Source organism: Centrocercus urophasianus, unplaced genomic scaffold (assembly GCF_019232065.1).
Source record: "Centrocercus urophasianus isolate 14NV4802_14NV808 unplaced genomic scaffold, USGS_Curo_1.0 seq_40, whole genome shotgun sequence".
Classification (NCBI taxonomy): Eukaryota; Metazoa; Chordata; class Aves; order Galliformes; family Phasianidae; genus Centrocercus; species Centrocercus urophasianus.
The window spans coordinates 4,545,807-4,561,566 of NW_024884978.1; the positions used below are offsets into that span (position 1 = coordinate 4,545,807).

Genomic DNA, 15,760 nt, shown 5'->3' on the forward strand with positions numbered 1-15,760 from the left:
ATTACGTTTTTATTAGTATCATTAATGTATGTTATGTACAGTTACTGTTCCTTAAAGACTGTACGTACTTCAAAAGCAAATGTGGGTGCCAGCAGCAACAGAGTGCATACCTGTGTTACTCTGAGTAAGCCACCCGCTTTATTCAACACATTTAAACTGTCTTTTAGCACTGAATCAGAGCTGTATAAAGATGTTGCAGTTTTGCCAAATGAGCAAGATCTAGTGAGAGAAGAAGCACAGAAAATGAGTAGCCTTTTACCAACAATGTGGCTTGGAACACAGAATGGATGGTAAGAAAATATTACTCTTTTATTTGGAAAGTTATTTTAAACTTGCATCTTGGGCCTATACAGGCTAATAACTGTCTTGTGTCAAAACTAAGTGCAAGGAGTTCTTGGGAGCCTAAACCTTATGCACTTGACTTCATTTAAGCATTACAGAATTCCAAGTAAACATTGCAAGCGACACTGCAAGCTCTTATTGACTGATAAATACTTTCCTGCAGCTGAATGTTTAGTACTGGGAGTAATTGCAGTTGATAATTCTGCAGTATTCAGTACACTGCTAGAAAGCATTTATCTTTTTACTACAGACATATGTACAAAGGGCTTTATAATGTTTTTAGATATCTGGAAAATAGTTCTGTCTGCTCATATAGTTCTTCCAGTCTTATGTAGTTTTCAGTAGAAGATGAAAACCTGTTTTTCCTTTATCTGTGGATCTCAGTTATGTGGTTCTTGCCTGTTTGTTTTTCTCTTGCCCAGTAGACCTTTCATAGTGCTTTTAATCCTTCCTGATTTGTCTTTGCAGCCTCTATGTTCATTCGTCAGTGGCTCACTGGAGGAAATGTATTCATGCCATTAAACTTAAAGATTCTATTCTCAGTATTGTGTAAGTCTCGAAAGAATGTCATGTAAATCATAATGAGCTGTTGTTAAAATATTTAGTTTTATATTTCTTCAGATATTGTGGATGTCAGTTCCTGTAAGTGCATGCGTATTCTGTGAGGGGCAGTGGAGAACACCTGGGGAGTGAGAGAAGTAAAAAGAACCTTCTAAATATTGAAAATGCTGTACATCAACTGAGTTCCTTTGTGAGGACAGATTGTTGTCCTCAGGGTTCTCTCTGGACATGGTAGCTACTTTTTTAAAACTATCTGAACTGAATTTTGAGTCACTAATTACTGTGCCTTTTTGTGAGCTAGAGACCAAAACCACTAGAGCTAATGCTAGTGTAAGAAGTATACTGAAATCTAAAATATTTATACTTTAAACCCGCGTTTTGAGAAATGGGATCTAATGATGTATGTTCTTGTACCTCCTTTCTTTTACCAGACATGTGAAAGGAATAGTACTAGTTGCACTAGCTGATGGAACACTAGCAATATTTCACCGAGGAGTTGGTAAGCATTCTGTTGGGTCTTGAAAGTGAAGTTATGGCAATACTTCTGAAGTAAATGTGCCATTTATAAATAACATCTCAAAAATGCTCTCCTAATGACCATTTTGCAGACTACTTGATCTCCCATTTCTTTTGTAATTTCAGGTACTTAGGCTTTTTTAGTACTTCAGGGAGACTGTAAATGCGTGTTAGGAATCTTCTGTTCTTGATCTGAGACACCTGTGTTCTTATTTGAACTCATGACCACATATTCTGACTGAAGTTCTTTAAGGTGCTTAAAGGCATACAGAGTGAGTGAAGCCCTGAATGTGGTATATGAGCTGTGTGCCCCAACGTATTTGCCTTGCACCTCTATGCATCTTCTACCCACTACAGATTTTCTTTCCATGAACAGCTAAACTAAATTTTAATGTTTTCCAACCTGTCTTCCAGAGTATACTGTTCTTGTTGCTCACAAACATGGCTGTAGTTAAACATGAAGGATATAAAAAATGGAACTCCAGTCAGTGTTGTAACTAGAGGAATTTGCTGAGATTCAAGTTAGATTTTGGTTGGATCTGTTTGTACTTTACAGCACCATAATGGCATTTTTTATGAGTTACTTGTTTAGATGTTAGGGTACCTTTTTAATTACAGCTATCAAATGTTAAGGTTTTCTATTCTTTGTTGCTGTTAGTACGTATGTCATATTTGCAGGGGCTTTTTCTTGTGTTGTTTAGAAATTAAGTATGCTACTGAACTTTTCCACCTTAAATCTTTAGTCATAAAAAATACACCATATCATCTCAAAGTTCTTTCTTGTCCTTTTCCCAACTGATAAGGTAGCACAGAATTCTTCAGAGCTGTTTATGCTATCAAAAATCTCAAGGTGGAATAGTGTTATTTGAACATATTCAGTTTGCTGTCAAAGTGAGGGAGAGACTTCATGGCCGTCAGTTTTTGTTTTTATTGGAAGCATAAGACTTTTCTGTCTGTATGTAACTTCTACTACAAGTGTCCTAAATGCACAATATAGGAAAATGAAGTATGCTGAGTTGCATTAAATTGCCCTGTTCTCTGATGTTAGTCTCCTTTGGATTATAGGTCTGCAGTGGAATCTTTTCCTGTTTTTTTTTTTTTAAGGCTTTGTTTAATCTTTCACAGAGTAATCCTCTGATTCTTTCTGCTTTTGTTAAGGCTTTCTTCTTTCAGGTAGTCCTTCTGTCTGTTACATGGCCAAAAAGAAAAAAGTGACCCTGTCAGCCCTTCTGGCTGCCTGTTTCTAGGTTCTTACACAATGCAATGTAAGTGTTACTAATGACCTTTGAGGAAAATGTGGGCTTATTCTGACTCCCACAGAATTTTTTGCACTGTTCTGCTACATAGCTGGAATTCTTTCTTATCACAGGAAGAAAATAAGGAGTATAGGTATGTGCACTAACAGCAGAAAGCCCACTGATAGAGTCTGCATTGATCACTGTCTGTTCATCCTGCCCAATAGTTGACTTTTGCTCTGTTACTGACCTTCAAAATTGTGTGTGGCCAAGTCCTGTAGAATTCTGTAAGCATCTCTGAGAGTTTCTGTCCACGTCGCTCTGGGACAGACTCTGTTCTTCAGCCTCTGGAATAAAGACCTACTGGGGAATGTCTGAAGAGTAATTGGAATTCATCTTGTGGCTTCTCTCTGCAGACTTCCTGTTCATTTGCTCTTTTCCCTTGTGTAGTTGAAATTGCTTTTCTTGGTGTTCAGGAGAATTAAGAGGTTGCATAGCGCCGACACAAACACTGGAAAAGATGCATCTAGGGTGAAGTTGTGATGTTTTCTGCCTTTTAAATTCTAGTGGTTTGTAATCCCTTCAAGTATCTCAAGTAAATATCGGAATGATCTCTGTGTTAGCTTAGCCTACAGCAGAATTTCATTTGGTGTTGGGTGACCAATTTTAGTATGATTTCCAGTGGAGATCAGGTGCCACTCTAAGGTCTAATGACATGTAAAAAAAAAAAAATCATGATGCACTGGCCAGCATTTCTATGTCAGCCAAGCAGTAATTGCCTCGCGCCGTGTGGGTTGTTACTGCTTATGTATACTGATGCCTGTCCAAGTAAAGCATTTAACACTAGGTAACTTTCTGTTTTTACAAGTGTTTTGACATGTTTGGAATGTGAGTCATAGTACAACCTTATATAAAAACAGAGTAGCATTTGGGGTGTTGGTAGTTCATACGAGTAAATGCTGGTTTTTTTAAATGTGGAGCCTTCCCATGCATTTGTATTGACTTACCCAGATCATTACAGTGCTTTTGAAAAATGAAACTATTCTTAAGGTATTTACCTGTGCTTTTAAGTTACTTTTAAACTGATAGGAACCTATGCTTTGTTTTTTGTTGTGTTTTTTTTTTTTTCTTATTTTGCTTCTGTTTTTAAAGATGGTCAGTGGGATTTGACAAACTATCACCTCTTAGACCTGGGCCGGCCGCATCATTCTATAAGATGCATGACAGTGGTGCATGACAAAGTCTGGTGTGGCTACAGGAACAAAATCTATGTTGTTCAACCAAAGGCCATGAAAATAGAGGCAAGTTAAAATGGTGTTTAAAATAATTCTATGTTTTGTCTTCATGCCATCTCGTGTTACAGCAAACTCCTGAGTAACTCCAGAGAGTACTTATTTGTTCATCAGCACATAGATAGGCAGGCAAATTTGTTTTAGGGAGCAATTCTTAATTTTCCAAAGATGTAATGATTCTGGAAAAATTTAAGGTAGTTCTTATTTGTTGAAACTGATTATTCTGGGGTTTAGTTCTCTACTTTGTCCTGGCCAGAAGCTAGTAAGTGTCCTTTTAGGTCTTTGTAGAGCTTGCAGTGCTAGATCCAAGCTCATTCTTTTCATTTATGCATATTTACTTATTCATTATGTTCTCCACCCACCCACAACCTTCTCCAGAATCTCTCTACATACTTTAGAGGTTTGTAAGTGCTAATCTTGAGTGTACTCTCCCTCCAGTTATAGAGTATTATGTTTATGTAAGGTGTGTAAGCTGGCTTCTGCAGTGTTCTGAGTATACAAGTGCATGAAAAGCCTGTGGTTTCTGAAAGCGATTAGCAATATTAATACTTCAGCTTCTTATCCTTGGTCTGTGAAATGGATTGGACTTTGGGAGGGTGACTGCTCAGCTCTTCTGAAAATATTAAGGGCCCAATTCATAATCTGTCTGTGAAGATTACTGTGTATGCAAGGAAACCTATAAGAATTTATACAATAGTGAACTGTTTTGCTGGATAGTTTGTGTTCAACAGGTGTGAGTTTGTATGCAATAGCAAGGCTTGACAGAATTGGGAAGAAAAACACCTTTGGTGCATGTGTATGTTCTGCAGTGACTAAAGACCCCACACTGAAGAGGATCCAGGATAAAACAGATAGAAATAGCAGTAGGCTGGGGAGGTTACGTGAATGAAGATGCAGCAGTAAAGTATGGCTTTCAGATCACACTTAAGGGCAGGCAATCAGCCTTTTTACTGTTTATCAGCATCATACTGTAATACTGACTGAGCTAAGCACTAAGGGTCTGCTGGTGGTCTTATAAATCAGAGGGTAGTAGATGACTTAAGGAAATTGCCAGCACTGACCACGTAAGGGTGGCGCAGAAGTCCTTTGTATTCTTTTATTTATTTTCTAATTCAAGATCCCATCTTTTATAGAAGTCATTTGATGCACACCCAAGAAGAGAAAGCCAAGTGAGACAGCTGGCATGGGTGGGTGATGGGGTATGGGTGTCCATTCGTTTGGACTCTACCCTGCGTCTCTATCACGCACACACGTATCAGCATCTGCAAGATGTGGACATTGAACCTTATGTAAGCAAAATGTTAGGTAAGTTGATAAGAAAAACTGTAGCGTTCTTAAACCTCTCGCTGTCTGGGGCTTTCTTTTCCTGTTATGAGTCAGGCAATTCTCATTTCAAATGAAGTTGAAGGGTGGGTGGAATGCTAGTCAAATCCTGCTGCATGTGAAAATTTGGTTCTGCAAGTAGAAACTTAAGTTAGCCTGTCTCTGGTAAGGTCTGATCCTGTCAGATGTCTGAGCTGTCCCTTAAAACTCAGAACTAATGAGGAAAATGATGTTTGGGAATAACAGACAGCAAAATCTTTACGACTAGAACAATGCCTCTCAGAGTGGGAAGAACCCATTACTTTCCTGCAAAATTTGCCTTTTTCTAAGAAAGTACAGATGCAAAATAGCAAATTCTTACTGCTGTCAAAGCTAATAAGCTTCCTGAATTTTTCTGTGTTTATGTAAGGGTAGTTTGACTACCTACGTAACCTGAGAAGGTAATTGGTCCATTAGAAGTCCTTCACAATTAACTATTGTGTCATTGGTGCAAAGGAGAGTAGTGTGTAGCCCACATTCCCCTTCTTCTGACAGCTTTCTTCTGTTTCCTGTATAGTTCTAATGATAGCCTCTGAAACTCCCTTGTACAGGAAGCAGTACCCTTTATTTTAATGGGCAAGAAACTGTTATTTCACAGTTGAATGGCATTTTTTTGTTTGACAGACTGCCGTGGTGCTGCAAGCCCCAGAATAACTTACTGTGCAACATTAAGGAGCTGTTGTGTTTTTTGTGTTTTCTCCCAGTACACGTTTGTCTCACTATATGGGTTCACAACTTCTCAGAAGTTTTAGCACTTTATTTTGCCTTTACAACTTGAATGTGCTCCTCTGCCTTGCTTGTTTGAGGTGGGAGGGAATTATTTGTCTGCATGAGTTGAGAACTGAAGTTAAGAATCTTTTATGGAAGTAAAATTATTCTTGCTCATAATTTTTGATGAAAAGCATCTTTTGTTTTTAGGTACTGGTAAACTGGGATTCTCATTTGTGAGAATCACAGCTCTTATGGTGTCTTGTAATCGTTTATGGGTAGGAACAGGAAATGGTGTCATCATCTCCATTCCATTAACAGAAAGTAAGTAAAATATAAATAGCTGCTATTCAATATGCTGTAAATGCAAAGAAAAAAGAACACTGAGGGTCATTCAGATGCTTGCTATTGGGTAGAAAACTTTACTGACAGGTCTGAATCTTTCAGGTTTGTGACAGATTAGCTGCTAAGCATTATGGAGGCCCAAGCTGTGTCCATGGTTACAAGTCTCTGAGCAAAAAAACCAAAACAGAATGGAAAAAAAGAAAACCAAAAAACAACCCATCTCCAAAGCATCTTGCTCTGATTTGAGTGGAGTTGCTCTGGCTTGAATTTGAAAGGCATCCACGCAACCTCAGAGGTGTTGGGAGTCATAGCAGTGTTCATTGAAGCTTATTTGTGTGTAAAAGAGTTTTCTAACTGATGATATGGTTGCCATGTGATCACCAGAGTAGATTTTTGTTTGGTTTGAGCAAATTGGTATTGTTGCCAGTACAATTCAATCAGCTTTAGTTCTTGAGAATTCATCGCAAAGTTGATATGGAAGATGGGAACAGCACTGGCACCAGTTGCTTTGAAGGACATGGTTGGAGATCTGGGAGTTTCCAAGCAGTTTCTTTAAGTAGAACATAAATTTCTGGGTAGAATTCCAGCACTGTTAATCCAGGTATCTGCTTAGTAACTGAGTGATTGAACTGTTGTTGAAAATACCGAAACGGCTTGGGGACAGGAGAGGAAATATGGTTGAATCCTGGGAGAAGGCAGCAATCCTGTTCAAGGGCAGACTGAATCTTAAAGGATAAATTTGGGGAGATTCTCTATATATTTGGCCATTTAAAGCAAACGGCAAAAAATAATCCTTGTGCTACTGATGAAATCATAATCTAATCATAAAAGACATGGACAGAAGCTCCAGAAAATAAAACACAACACTTTGTAATTAATGGTACTGTGTTCTGAATAGAAAGTAGTGCAGTCTGGTGGGTGACACTGTGGGGTAACTTAGTGGCAGAAGCTCTTCGTGTTGTATCTGCGTTGTTGAACAGCACATACATGCATTGTTTCTCATACTGTTCCATTGCATTGTCTGTTCATTTGATAACTGTCTTTTTGCATTGCATGTGTACTAGGGAAGGACAGGCTTTCTGTCATTGATTTGAACTAGTTTAAATCATGCTGTCAGAAATTACAGCTCTTGCATCAAGCTTAATTTAATGTTCCCAGTAGAGTTTGTTTTAAAACAAAGTGAACATGGAAAAAAAATCCCTAGGAAAGTTATTCAGATTAATTTCAGTCTTGTTAGTTGATCATGAGTTGGAATAACTGTTTGTGGAAAGCCTGATTGTGGGTTTGAGAACCCTTATTATAAATATTCATGGCTTTAAAAAACAGTCACGTCCTTGCATAATCAGTCGTGTATCTCAGTTCCTTGGGTCTCATTAGCAGGGTACCTTCCAGATCTGCAGATGCTGTTTCAAAAGGGCACTTGAAATCATGAGTAGTTACGTATTTGGTAGTTTTCTGCCAAGGAAAGAGAGAAAGGGGAAACATTGCTAATGAGTAATAAATTCTATAGTGATAAAGCACATGAAAGTGGCAGTGCTTCTGTTGTCCATTTTATACTGCAACTTCTATAACAAGATGCTGTTCTTTGACTTTTTATTGAGTCTTCTGTAATTAAATTGCTGGTTTTTAGGAGCTAAAATTGAAGCTCTGTCTTATCAAAAACCAAAGTAAAGAGTGGTGGGTTCTCATTAATCCTTCTCCTCTACTGTCATACCTATCTATTTCCCCTTTCCTCCTTTCTCACTTTAGCTGTAATCCTCCACCAGGGACGTTTACTGGGGCTGAGGGGTAAGTGCAGATCCTGAACAAAAATCTGTTTTCAGGCTTCTAATAGCCACTTTGAGGCTGTTTACCACTCCCTATAGATCTACCCTCTGTATGTTCCTCAATGTTTTTCCACTTGCAGTTACTGCATTGCAGCAGTTTTATGTTTGCTAAATGGCCACCAGTCTGCTCAGCAGTTTAGCATATCATCCTGTGTTGCAGCTGAACTTTCATACAGACTTTATTTTTCTTTCAGCCAATGTGATACCATATCTTATAACTCTGTCATTAATCCACATCATTTACTGTCTTGTTACAAATCACTGTTTCTTTCACTTCTTTGGTAGTCTGTAGAATGGAGATGGCTTGTATGTCTAGCATGAGTACTTCTGTTTAATTGATTTTAAAACTTCTCAAGAAAAACTAGACATAGAATGATAGCAGGGTGGCTCCTGCGTGGCCGCAGGTGGCTGTTGAGATTTCCACACCTGCACGGGGATTCCCTGATAAGTTGCAATGGAAACATAAGTTACATGTTGGAGTATATTGAATTTGCTCGTACTGAAGCACATTAGAGGTACTTATTTCCTAGAGAAGATACAGTCCTTTCAAAAGTTATTTTTTCCAAAAGTAGGATATTGAAATCTGTTGTTTATGCTAGACTAATAAGAATCCTGCTCCATTTTCTAATGTACTTAAAATAACGAAGCATGCAATCTCTTTTTTTTCCAGCTCTGTCTTGAATTGGCATTGCTGCCCTCCTGTTTCATTTTTATCTGAGTTGGCTGTAGCTTTTAGATGGTACCATAAGGCTCCTTAACAAATAACCATTTCTGTAATTTGTATTTTCAAGTAGAAAACACTTGTGTTCTTCTTTTACAGCTAATAAAGCAGCCGCAGGCTCTGGAAACCGTCCAGGTAGTGTAATTCGTGTCTATGGAGATGAGAACAGTGACAAAGTGACTCCAGGAACCTTCATACCATACTGCTCAATGGCACACGCACAGCTTTGCTTCCATGGGCACCGTGATGCTGTCAAATTCTTTGTTGCAGTACCTGGTGAGCTTTTTGTTACCCTTCCTCAAATGAAGCTTTTGCCCTCCTTTGCTTCTTAAGTGCAGCTTTTTAGCAAGTGTATGAAATTGTGTACTCAGAAACAAGTTTACTACATTTTGATTTGTGAGAGTTTTCTGATTCTCAGGTACAGGGGGGGAAGGGCTTGGTGACAAAGAAGAGTTTGTTTTCATCTGGGAAAAGGTGCTGCCTGAATCTGAGCACTTGCCTGCTGAGAGAGTGGTCAAATGCTGGGTAATTTAATGAATTAAATTAAGAAGCTGACTTGCTGCAAGAAAGAGCAACTACCAAGGGAGAAGCCCCCAAAGGAAGGAATTTGGGTTTAAAAAAAAAAAGCTTAGAGTTTTCTAGAAGCTTTGGTACTGATGAAGTTACCCTCTCAGCAGTTGTGTGTGCACTTGGCGCTGGAAGAAAATGACAGAAGTTTGCTTACTGGGCTGATATGCTGAATCATTTCAGTTGTGTGTCTGAAAAAGTCCTTAAGTCTGTTTCAATGTCATTCTCTAGATCTGCCAGTGCTGTGAATTCTACCAAGAGGCATTTCATTGTGATTTGCACTGAACTGACCTGACTTATGTCTTTAGATATCTCTTTAGAGAGAGGAAATCAGAGCACAGCTACCTTCTTTTTTTGCCTCTTGCTGAAGAGGTGCTGGAATCCCCAGCTGAGTATATTAGGTGACCAAGTGCAGGTGGCATTACTGTGAGACATGGCCTAAAAATGTGTTCTGTGTTTTTATACAGGTCAGGTTGTTTGCCCACAGAGTAGTGGTGGAACAGAGCTAACAAGTGACAAGCCAGCCCAAGAATCCTTCAGCCAGGGTCCCTTAAAATCAATGTTGGTGATAAGTGGTGGAGAAGGATATATTGACTTCAGAATGGGTAAGAAATACTGAGCTTAAAATCCAGCATTGGGTCATTAACCTTATCAAAACTTCACTGTGACTGCAGAATGCATTTCTGTGGTTAGTCAGTTCTTGAGTGTTTACTAAGCAGGTAGATAGAAACATCTTCATTCTCATACACACATCTTCAGTTTCCACTTCTTCCAGTAAACCCTGACCTCTGAGAGAAACTGTGAAACATTCATTTGAAACAGTGCATGGCAGTTCATGTATTCAATCTTATTTTGAAAGATGGAAGCCTTCTGACTCAAGCTGCTAGAAAATGTCCTTAGTTAGATGACCTTTTATGGTCAGTTTTCATATTTAAGTAAAGTATGAGGTGAACAACACTCAAACCCAAATGTACTTGTGTTTAAGGGGAAAGGGGAAGAGTAACTCACTGTTATCTTTAAATGCCCATCCTGTTATGATCACTACATTTTTTGGATAGCATTTCTGCGTGATGCAGCCCATAAACGATCTCTTGTGTAAATACCTTTTAATTGACACTTCAGGAAAATATAACAAGAATGTTCAATATTTAGAATCTGTGGCTGGAGAGTGTGAGGGAAAAGTGCTCCGAAAGCACTCCCAGCTCTTCATTCTGACCTCTCATTGATCTCTAGTGTATAAAAAACAAAACAAAGCCAACAAGAGAAACAGATGCACATGTAATACCAACAACCCCAAAACAACCCATGAACACCAGCCCAAATTCTGTCATGTCCAGTGTGAAACATGTTCCAGCTGCTAACCCCAGTGGAGTGCCACAGGACTGTGGCAATTCTTTGCCACATTGTAGTGGGACACTAAAATTCTGTACTCGTTTTAGGCAAGGTAGGTGTAGGCATGTAGCAGACGTGCATTTTGTCCTTGTCATGTGATACAAAGACATGTACTTAAAGTTTCAGAGGTGTAGCTGCATTGACTCGGCCATTACCACCAAAGTGTAAGCAAACTGGATTGAGTACAAGTTTGGTCTATTCCATGTTTAGACTCCTCACAGCTCCAAAGTAATCTAGCGAGAAAATTAGGCAAATTGTGACTTGGAACTGTCCTGAAGCTGTCAGTAAGCTCCAATGTAATCTGTTAGAGCTGATGTTGTTCTGTACCACAAGACTGCCACTGGAGTGGTGCTTATCGCAGCCCGAATGTTTGGTTAGTGGTTGGTTTGTCCCCTTTGATCCAAGCTGCCTTTAGCACAGCTCTTCTCTTTCGAAGTGATTAAAAAAAAAAAAGCCACAGTTAATATTCTTCTAGAATTGAAGAATGTGGCTGTCGGAATAGCAGGCTCTGAAACAACTATGCAACCAGCTTTCCATTTGTAATGTGTATATTCAAGTTTGTGAATATCCTCTTACGAGCGTATGGCAACTACTGTCCTTAGCATTATAAACCCAGATGTCATTTCTGTAGCTCCATTTGGTGTCACGTCTTCATTGTCTGCCTGAATCAAAGCTGATGTTTTTCAGGTGATGAAGGTGGAGAATCTGAACTTCTTGGAGAAGCTCTACAACTTGAACCTTCTGTAGCCAAAGCTGAGAGGAGTCACTTAATAGTGTGGCAAGTAATGTATGGCAGTGAGTGAGCCTGTAGGATGCAGCTTGGAGACCTTAAGCTAAAAAGAAAAGGAAAAAAAAGCGCTTCTGCATGTTTTTTATTTTGTGAGACCTGTTTCACTACATGATGTTGAAGCATTTCTTTGCTGTCTAACTTTTATATTGCAAATCTGTCAGACCTTTAACTATACAGGAATTAGCTTGTGCTGTTTTACTGCACCTTTGTTACATGGAACAGTATAATGAAATCAGAACTTTCTCAAAACTGGTGTGCACACCATAATAAGCAATCGAGACGTTAGTTTTACTGTACCACAACAATCTAATGTAGTTCATTCCTTTGGTAATCTCACCTGAGTTTGGCTTTACTATGACTGAGCTTCATTTCACTGTATAATGCATTGAGTAAAACAGCAAAGTTATTCCCAGAGTATTTAGGAAAAAAAAAAAAGGGCAAATCATAGGATTATCAGGGCTCATCCAAATATTCAGTGAGAGCCAAAGTAAATTGTTCCAACTTTTGTTTCCAAACCTTGAAAGTCTCGCTTACGTCATGTATTCAGATTAATTTGTTACTTTCATCAGAATTTCTGGGGGGAAAGAGGAGATTGTATAGAAGTGACAATATTTAAATAAAATGACATGTTTTCACTGTTGAACCTTAAAGTTTGAGAACTGCTGCCCTCAATCAGCGATTTCAAACGCAGCATTTTTTCCCATCTCCCTGACACAGATACATGTGAACAACTCTGTTTCCAAAGGGTGTTCTTAGGATGATTCAAGTTTATAAATAATCAGAGTTCTTCAACAGGGGATACACCTTGTTTTTATTTTTTTTCTTGTCTTAACTCTGTGTCCCAATCACCAGAATGATCTTCTCTGCCTAGCTGGTCGAACTCATGAGTCACTACGTGTGTGAAGGTTAAAGACCTCGATTAGAGCACGAGAAAAGACTGAGAGTGTACAGGGAAAATGCATCCTGCCCAAGTGAGATTGTAAATGAACCTTAGTGCCTGATGGCAAGGTACAAAGTGTATTTTTTGTAGCTGCATACTCCCATTTAGTCCCACCCAAAACATGTAGCAATGTTAGCAGGTAACACTAACATGGAGTGAATTGTTGAAAGTCGGGAGACTCTAATATCAGGCTGACATTCTGTCTACTCACCATCTATTTTTTTTAACCATAAATGTGAGTTGAAGACTGTCTTCCTTTTACATTGAATTTCCTATACTGGTGTCAGACCTAACTTAACCAATTCTTGATTTCTGTTCTTTGGAATACTGTAAAACAAATTTGCTCTTTCATTTGTTCTCTAAAAAGCAAAAGCTGGAGGGGTTTAATGAACATCCAGCATTTACCCCAAGAAGACTGGGACTAATATGCGAATGCTGAACGGTTTCAGAGAAGTAGGTGTAGAAACACTTTTTAAAACTGCCTAAACATTTTTATGCAATAGGAGCAGTTCTGGTCTATCAGGCAGACATGTGTTTATATATTTTCTTAATTTTTTAAATGAACACATTTAGCTGAGGTCTATTGTGTAAATATATATTTAGGCAGCTTTTTCAAATGCATATCATAGCTGATAAACGAGAAAAACTCCATTCAGGTCTATTGGTTAGATTTATATGTATAAATACTTTTTAAGCAACATATTTTGTATGCAACTGTTCCTCTCGTAAATATGTATCTAGGACACAAATTATGTAGTAAAAATCCTTATTAAAGAAGTCTAATATCTTGGTAGTATTTTTCTCTTCAGAATGCCAAAAGTGACGAGAGCACATTGTTCATAATTTGCTTCCCAAATTCATCTTTGAAGTCACTCTTAAGGTACTTCAGCTTAATTCTAAAGTCTGGAATAGGAATACAGAAAGTAAACTGACTGAACGCTCTCATAGAGGCCTGTTTAAAACTCACGTAGTCACGTATGCTGAAACCTGAAGCACATCTGAATTAACTTGGGAAATTGGATGTCTAAGAAAAAAACTGTCTACACTTCTTCACTGTGAGTGGTGCAGCTCCTTTGCTTCTCTTTGTCTTCCTAAATTTGTTTTTCTCCAGCTTCCAAAGCTTGTGCTCACTGCTTGATTGTCACGTTCTCACATTCTCAGAAGAAAAACAAACGCACAATTCTGTTCCTTGGTGCCCGTATAGCATTTTATTTGTGGTAATGATCTGTTTTCTGTGGACGGTTTGACTGCCCTGAAGCAGAGCAGTTTAATCTGGCAATTTAATCTGGTCTTTCACCAAGCACATCGGTCCTCCGTGCCATTCAGTCACCTCAGCAGGCCAACTTCTGCTGGTTCTCAGCAATGATTGCTTCTGTCCAAAAGTAGAATGGATTTTAAAGAAGACAGTAGGTTACCTGTGTACCACCGTGGTAGATGAAAGGCGTGTGCACTTCTCTGTATTTCTCATTTTAGAATGTTACCCCTGTCTGAAGGTAGAGCAAAATGACTCCCTGTTCTCATCACAGTGCACTGGGGTTTGTGAACTCCCTGCCTGAGGTGATCTGAGTGGAGCAAAGCCCCAGGCACTGAGGTGATGCGCACCCCTGGAAATGGTCTCCAGAATGTTTGTGCATACACTCGTGATTAAAGCATCGTGTAGGGAGGAGCCGATCTCTTGACAGCTACAGCTTGCTGATAGTTTGGAAACATTTCGAGCACAAAACGTGCAGCGCAGTGCTTGCCCAGGTGAGGGTGTTTGTAAAGGTGGGACGTGTGGTGTGAGCTGCTGCACTGCCCACTTCTTGTCAAGGTCTTCCTGCGTTGGATCAGATAGAGCTGGCAGAGCATAGGCACTTTATCATAGGCTGCCTTAGTAACAAACAAGTGTTCAATCTGTTTTATTATACGAACTGTTCTAAAGGACGCGTGTCTTTTAAAATGCTGTGTAACTATTTATTTCCATGTGAGTATTATGAAAGTTACCAAAGGATTAAACCTGACTTAGCACTCTTGTAAGGGACCCTGTCTCAGCAGGGTCTTGTGAAGGCCCTGCTTGGTGAAACGCGGCACGGTAAACTCAAATACAGCTCTTTAAGGAAATGTTTTTCTAACAGGGTTATGCCATATTGTAACGACCTATGTTGCACCTCAAAGCATTTTTCTATACACTAAATGCCTCTCCTGCCCTCTAACAAGATTAAGTTTCCTTTGTTAGTTTTGTTGATGCACATTTCTCAATCTTTTAAACATATTTTAAACATTTTATGGTCTGTAATTTTTGGAAGTTTTGTCTGTTGAACACTTTACGCTGAATTTTACTTGCCTCTGTAATCCGAGATGGATACTACAGCGTTACACTTGCTGTCTGTTAAAAGTTGAGGCTTCTTTTCTGTGAGCAGAAAAGCTCATATAGCAGTGTAGTTATTTCAGTATTTATTTCTATTATTGAATCCATGGGGTTCAGAATGTAACTTTGTACATGAAATATATATATAAATATGTATATGAAACATGCATTGGGTTGGTGTTTTCTTTGTGGTCTTGTGTCTTGGGGTTTTCTTGCAAGTCATTTGCCTTGCTGCCTCCCCAGAGCAGGTGCACAGAACAGATTCCCTCTTCTCAGCGCGTCCTTTCACAGGGATCTCATGGCACTGTGCTGACTGCGTGTATCAAATAGGAAGCAGCATCATCTGCCTTTGCTCTGGCAAGGTTAAAGCTCATTTCTCCCAGCCTGCTGTGCGTGTGGGTAAGTAACTTGATTCTTCAGATTTTCCTACAAGAGATTATTAAACCAAACTGAGAGATTGTTTTTTTTTTGTTTTTTTTGTTTTTTTTTTTTTTTTGCCATCCACTCCCTTTCATTTTTCTCACGTCTGTATGAAAGCTCCTTGAGCAGCGCAGTCTGTGGATGTTGTTTAGCATTACGGTCATCTCTGTGCCCCTTAATTCTGCAGTAGAAGAATACCAGGAAGGAGCTTTTTGGCCTTGGGCTGTGCTTGGGTACAGGACTTACTTATGAGTGCTGTCTTGTGTGGTTGTAAACTTCTGCGAAGAGCGCTGAGATGACAAATGCAGTTCTGAGCAGAGTGGTTCCTGTGCTTTTTGGAATGCCTGAGCGTGGCGTGGTGGGGATGGTTCACTGTCTGCTGGTGGTTCTAAATGG

The 15,760-nt window shown here is 39.1% G+C and overlaps 1 protein-coding gene across 3 annotated transcripts in view; it reads left to right on the forward strand.

Moving 5' to 3' along the window:
* SPAG9 (sperm associated antigen 9) overlaps positions 1 to 15,111 on the forward strand; it is a 58,808-nt gene extending 43,697 nt beyond the window's left edge. For 2 of the 3 annotated variants that reach the window (XM_042832868.1, XM_042832870.1), the window contains 10 exons: positions 168 to 290; positions 811 to 891; positions 1,335 to 1,402; positions 3,807 to 3,955; positions 5,080 to 5,251; positions 6,227 to 6,340; positions 8,111 to 8,149; positions 9,008 to 9,184; positions 9,943 to 10,080; positions 11,555 to 15,111. In XM_042832868.1, the coding sequence (XP_042688802.1) occupies positions 168 to 290; positions 811 to 891; positions 1,335 to 1,402; positions 3,807 to 3,955; positions 5,080 to 5,251; positions 6,227 to 6,340; positions 8,111 to 8,149; positions 9,008 to 9,184; positions 9,943 to 10,080; positions 11,555 to 11,670 (1,177 nt within the window). In that variant the 3' untranslated portion in view covers positions 11,671 to 15,111. The remainder of the gene's footprint in view (positions 1 to 167; positions 291 to 810; positions 892 to 1,334; positions 1,403 to 3,806; positions 3,956 to 5,079; positions 5,252 to 6,226; positions 6,341 to 8,110; positions 8,150 to 9,007; positions 9,185 to 9,942; positions 10,081 to 11,554) is intronic. The other variant, XM_042832869.1, reaches the window with a different exon arrangement.
* Positions 15,112 to 15,760: the final 649 nt, after the last annotated feature.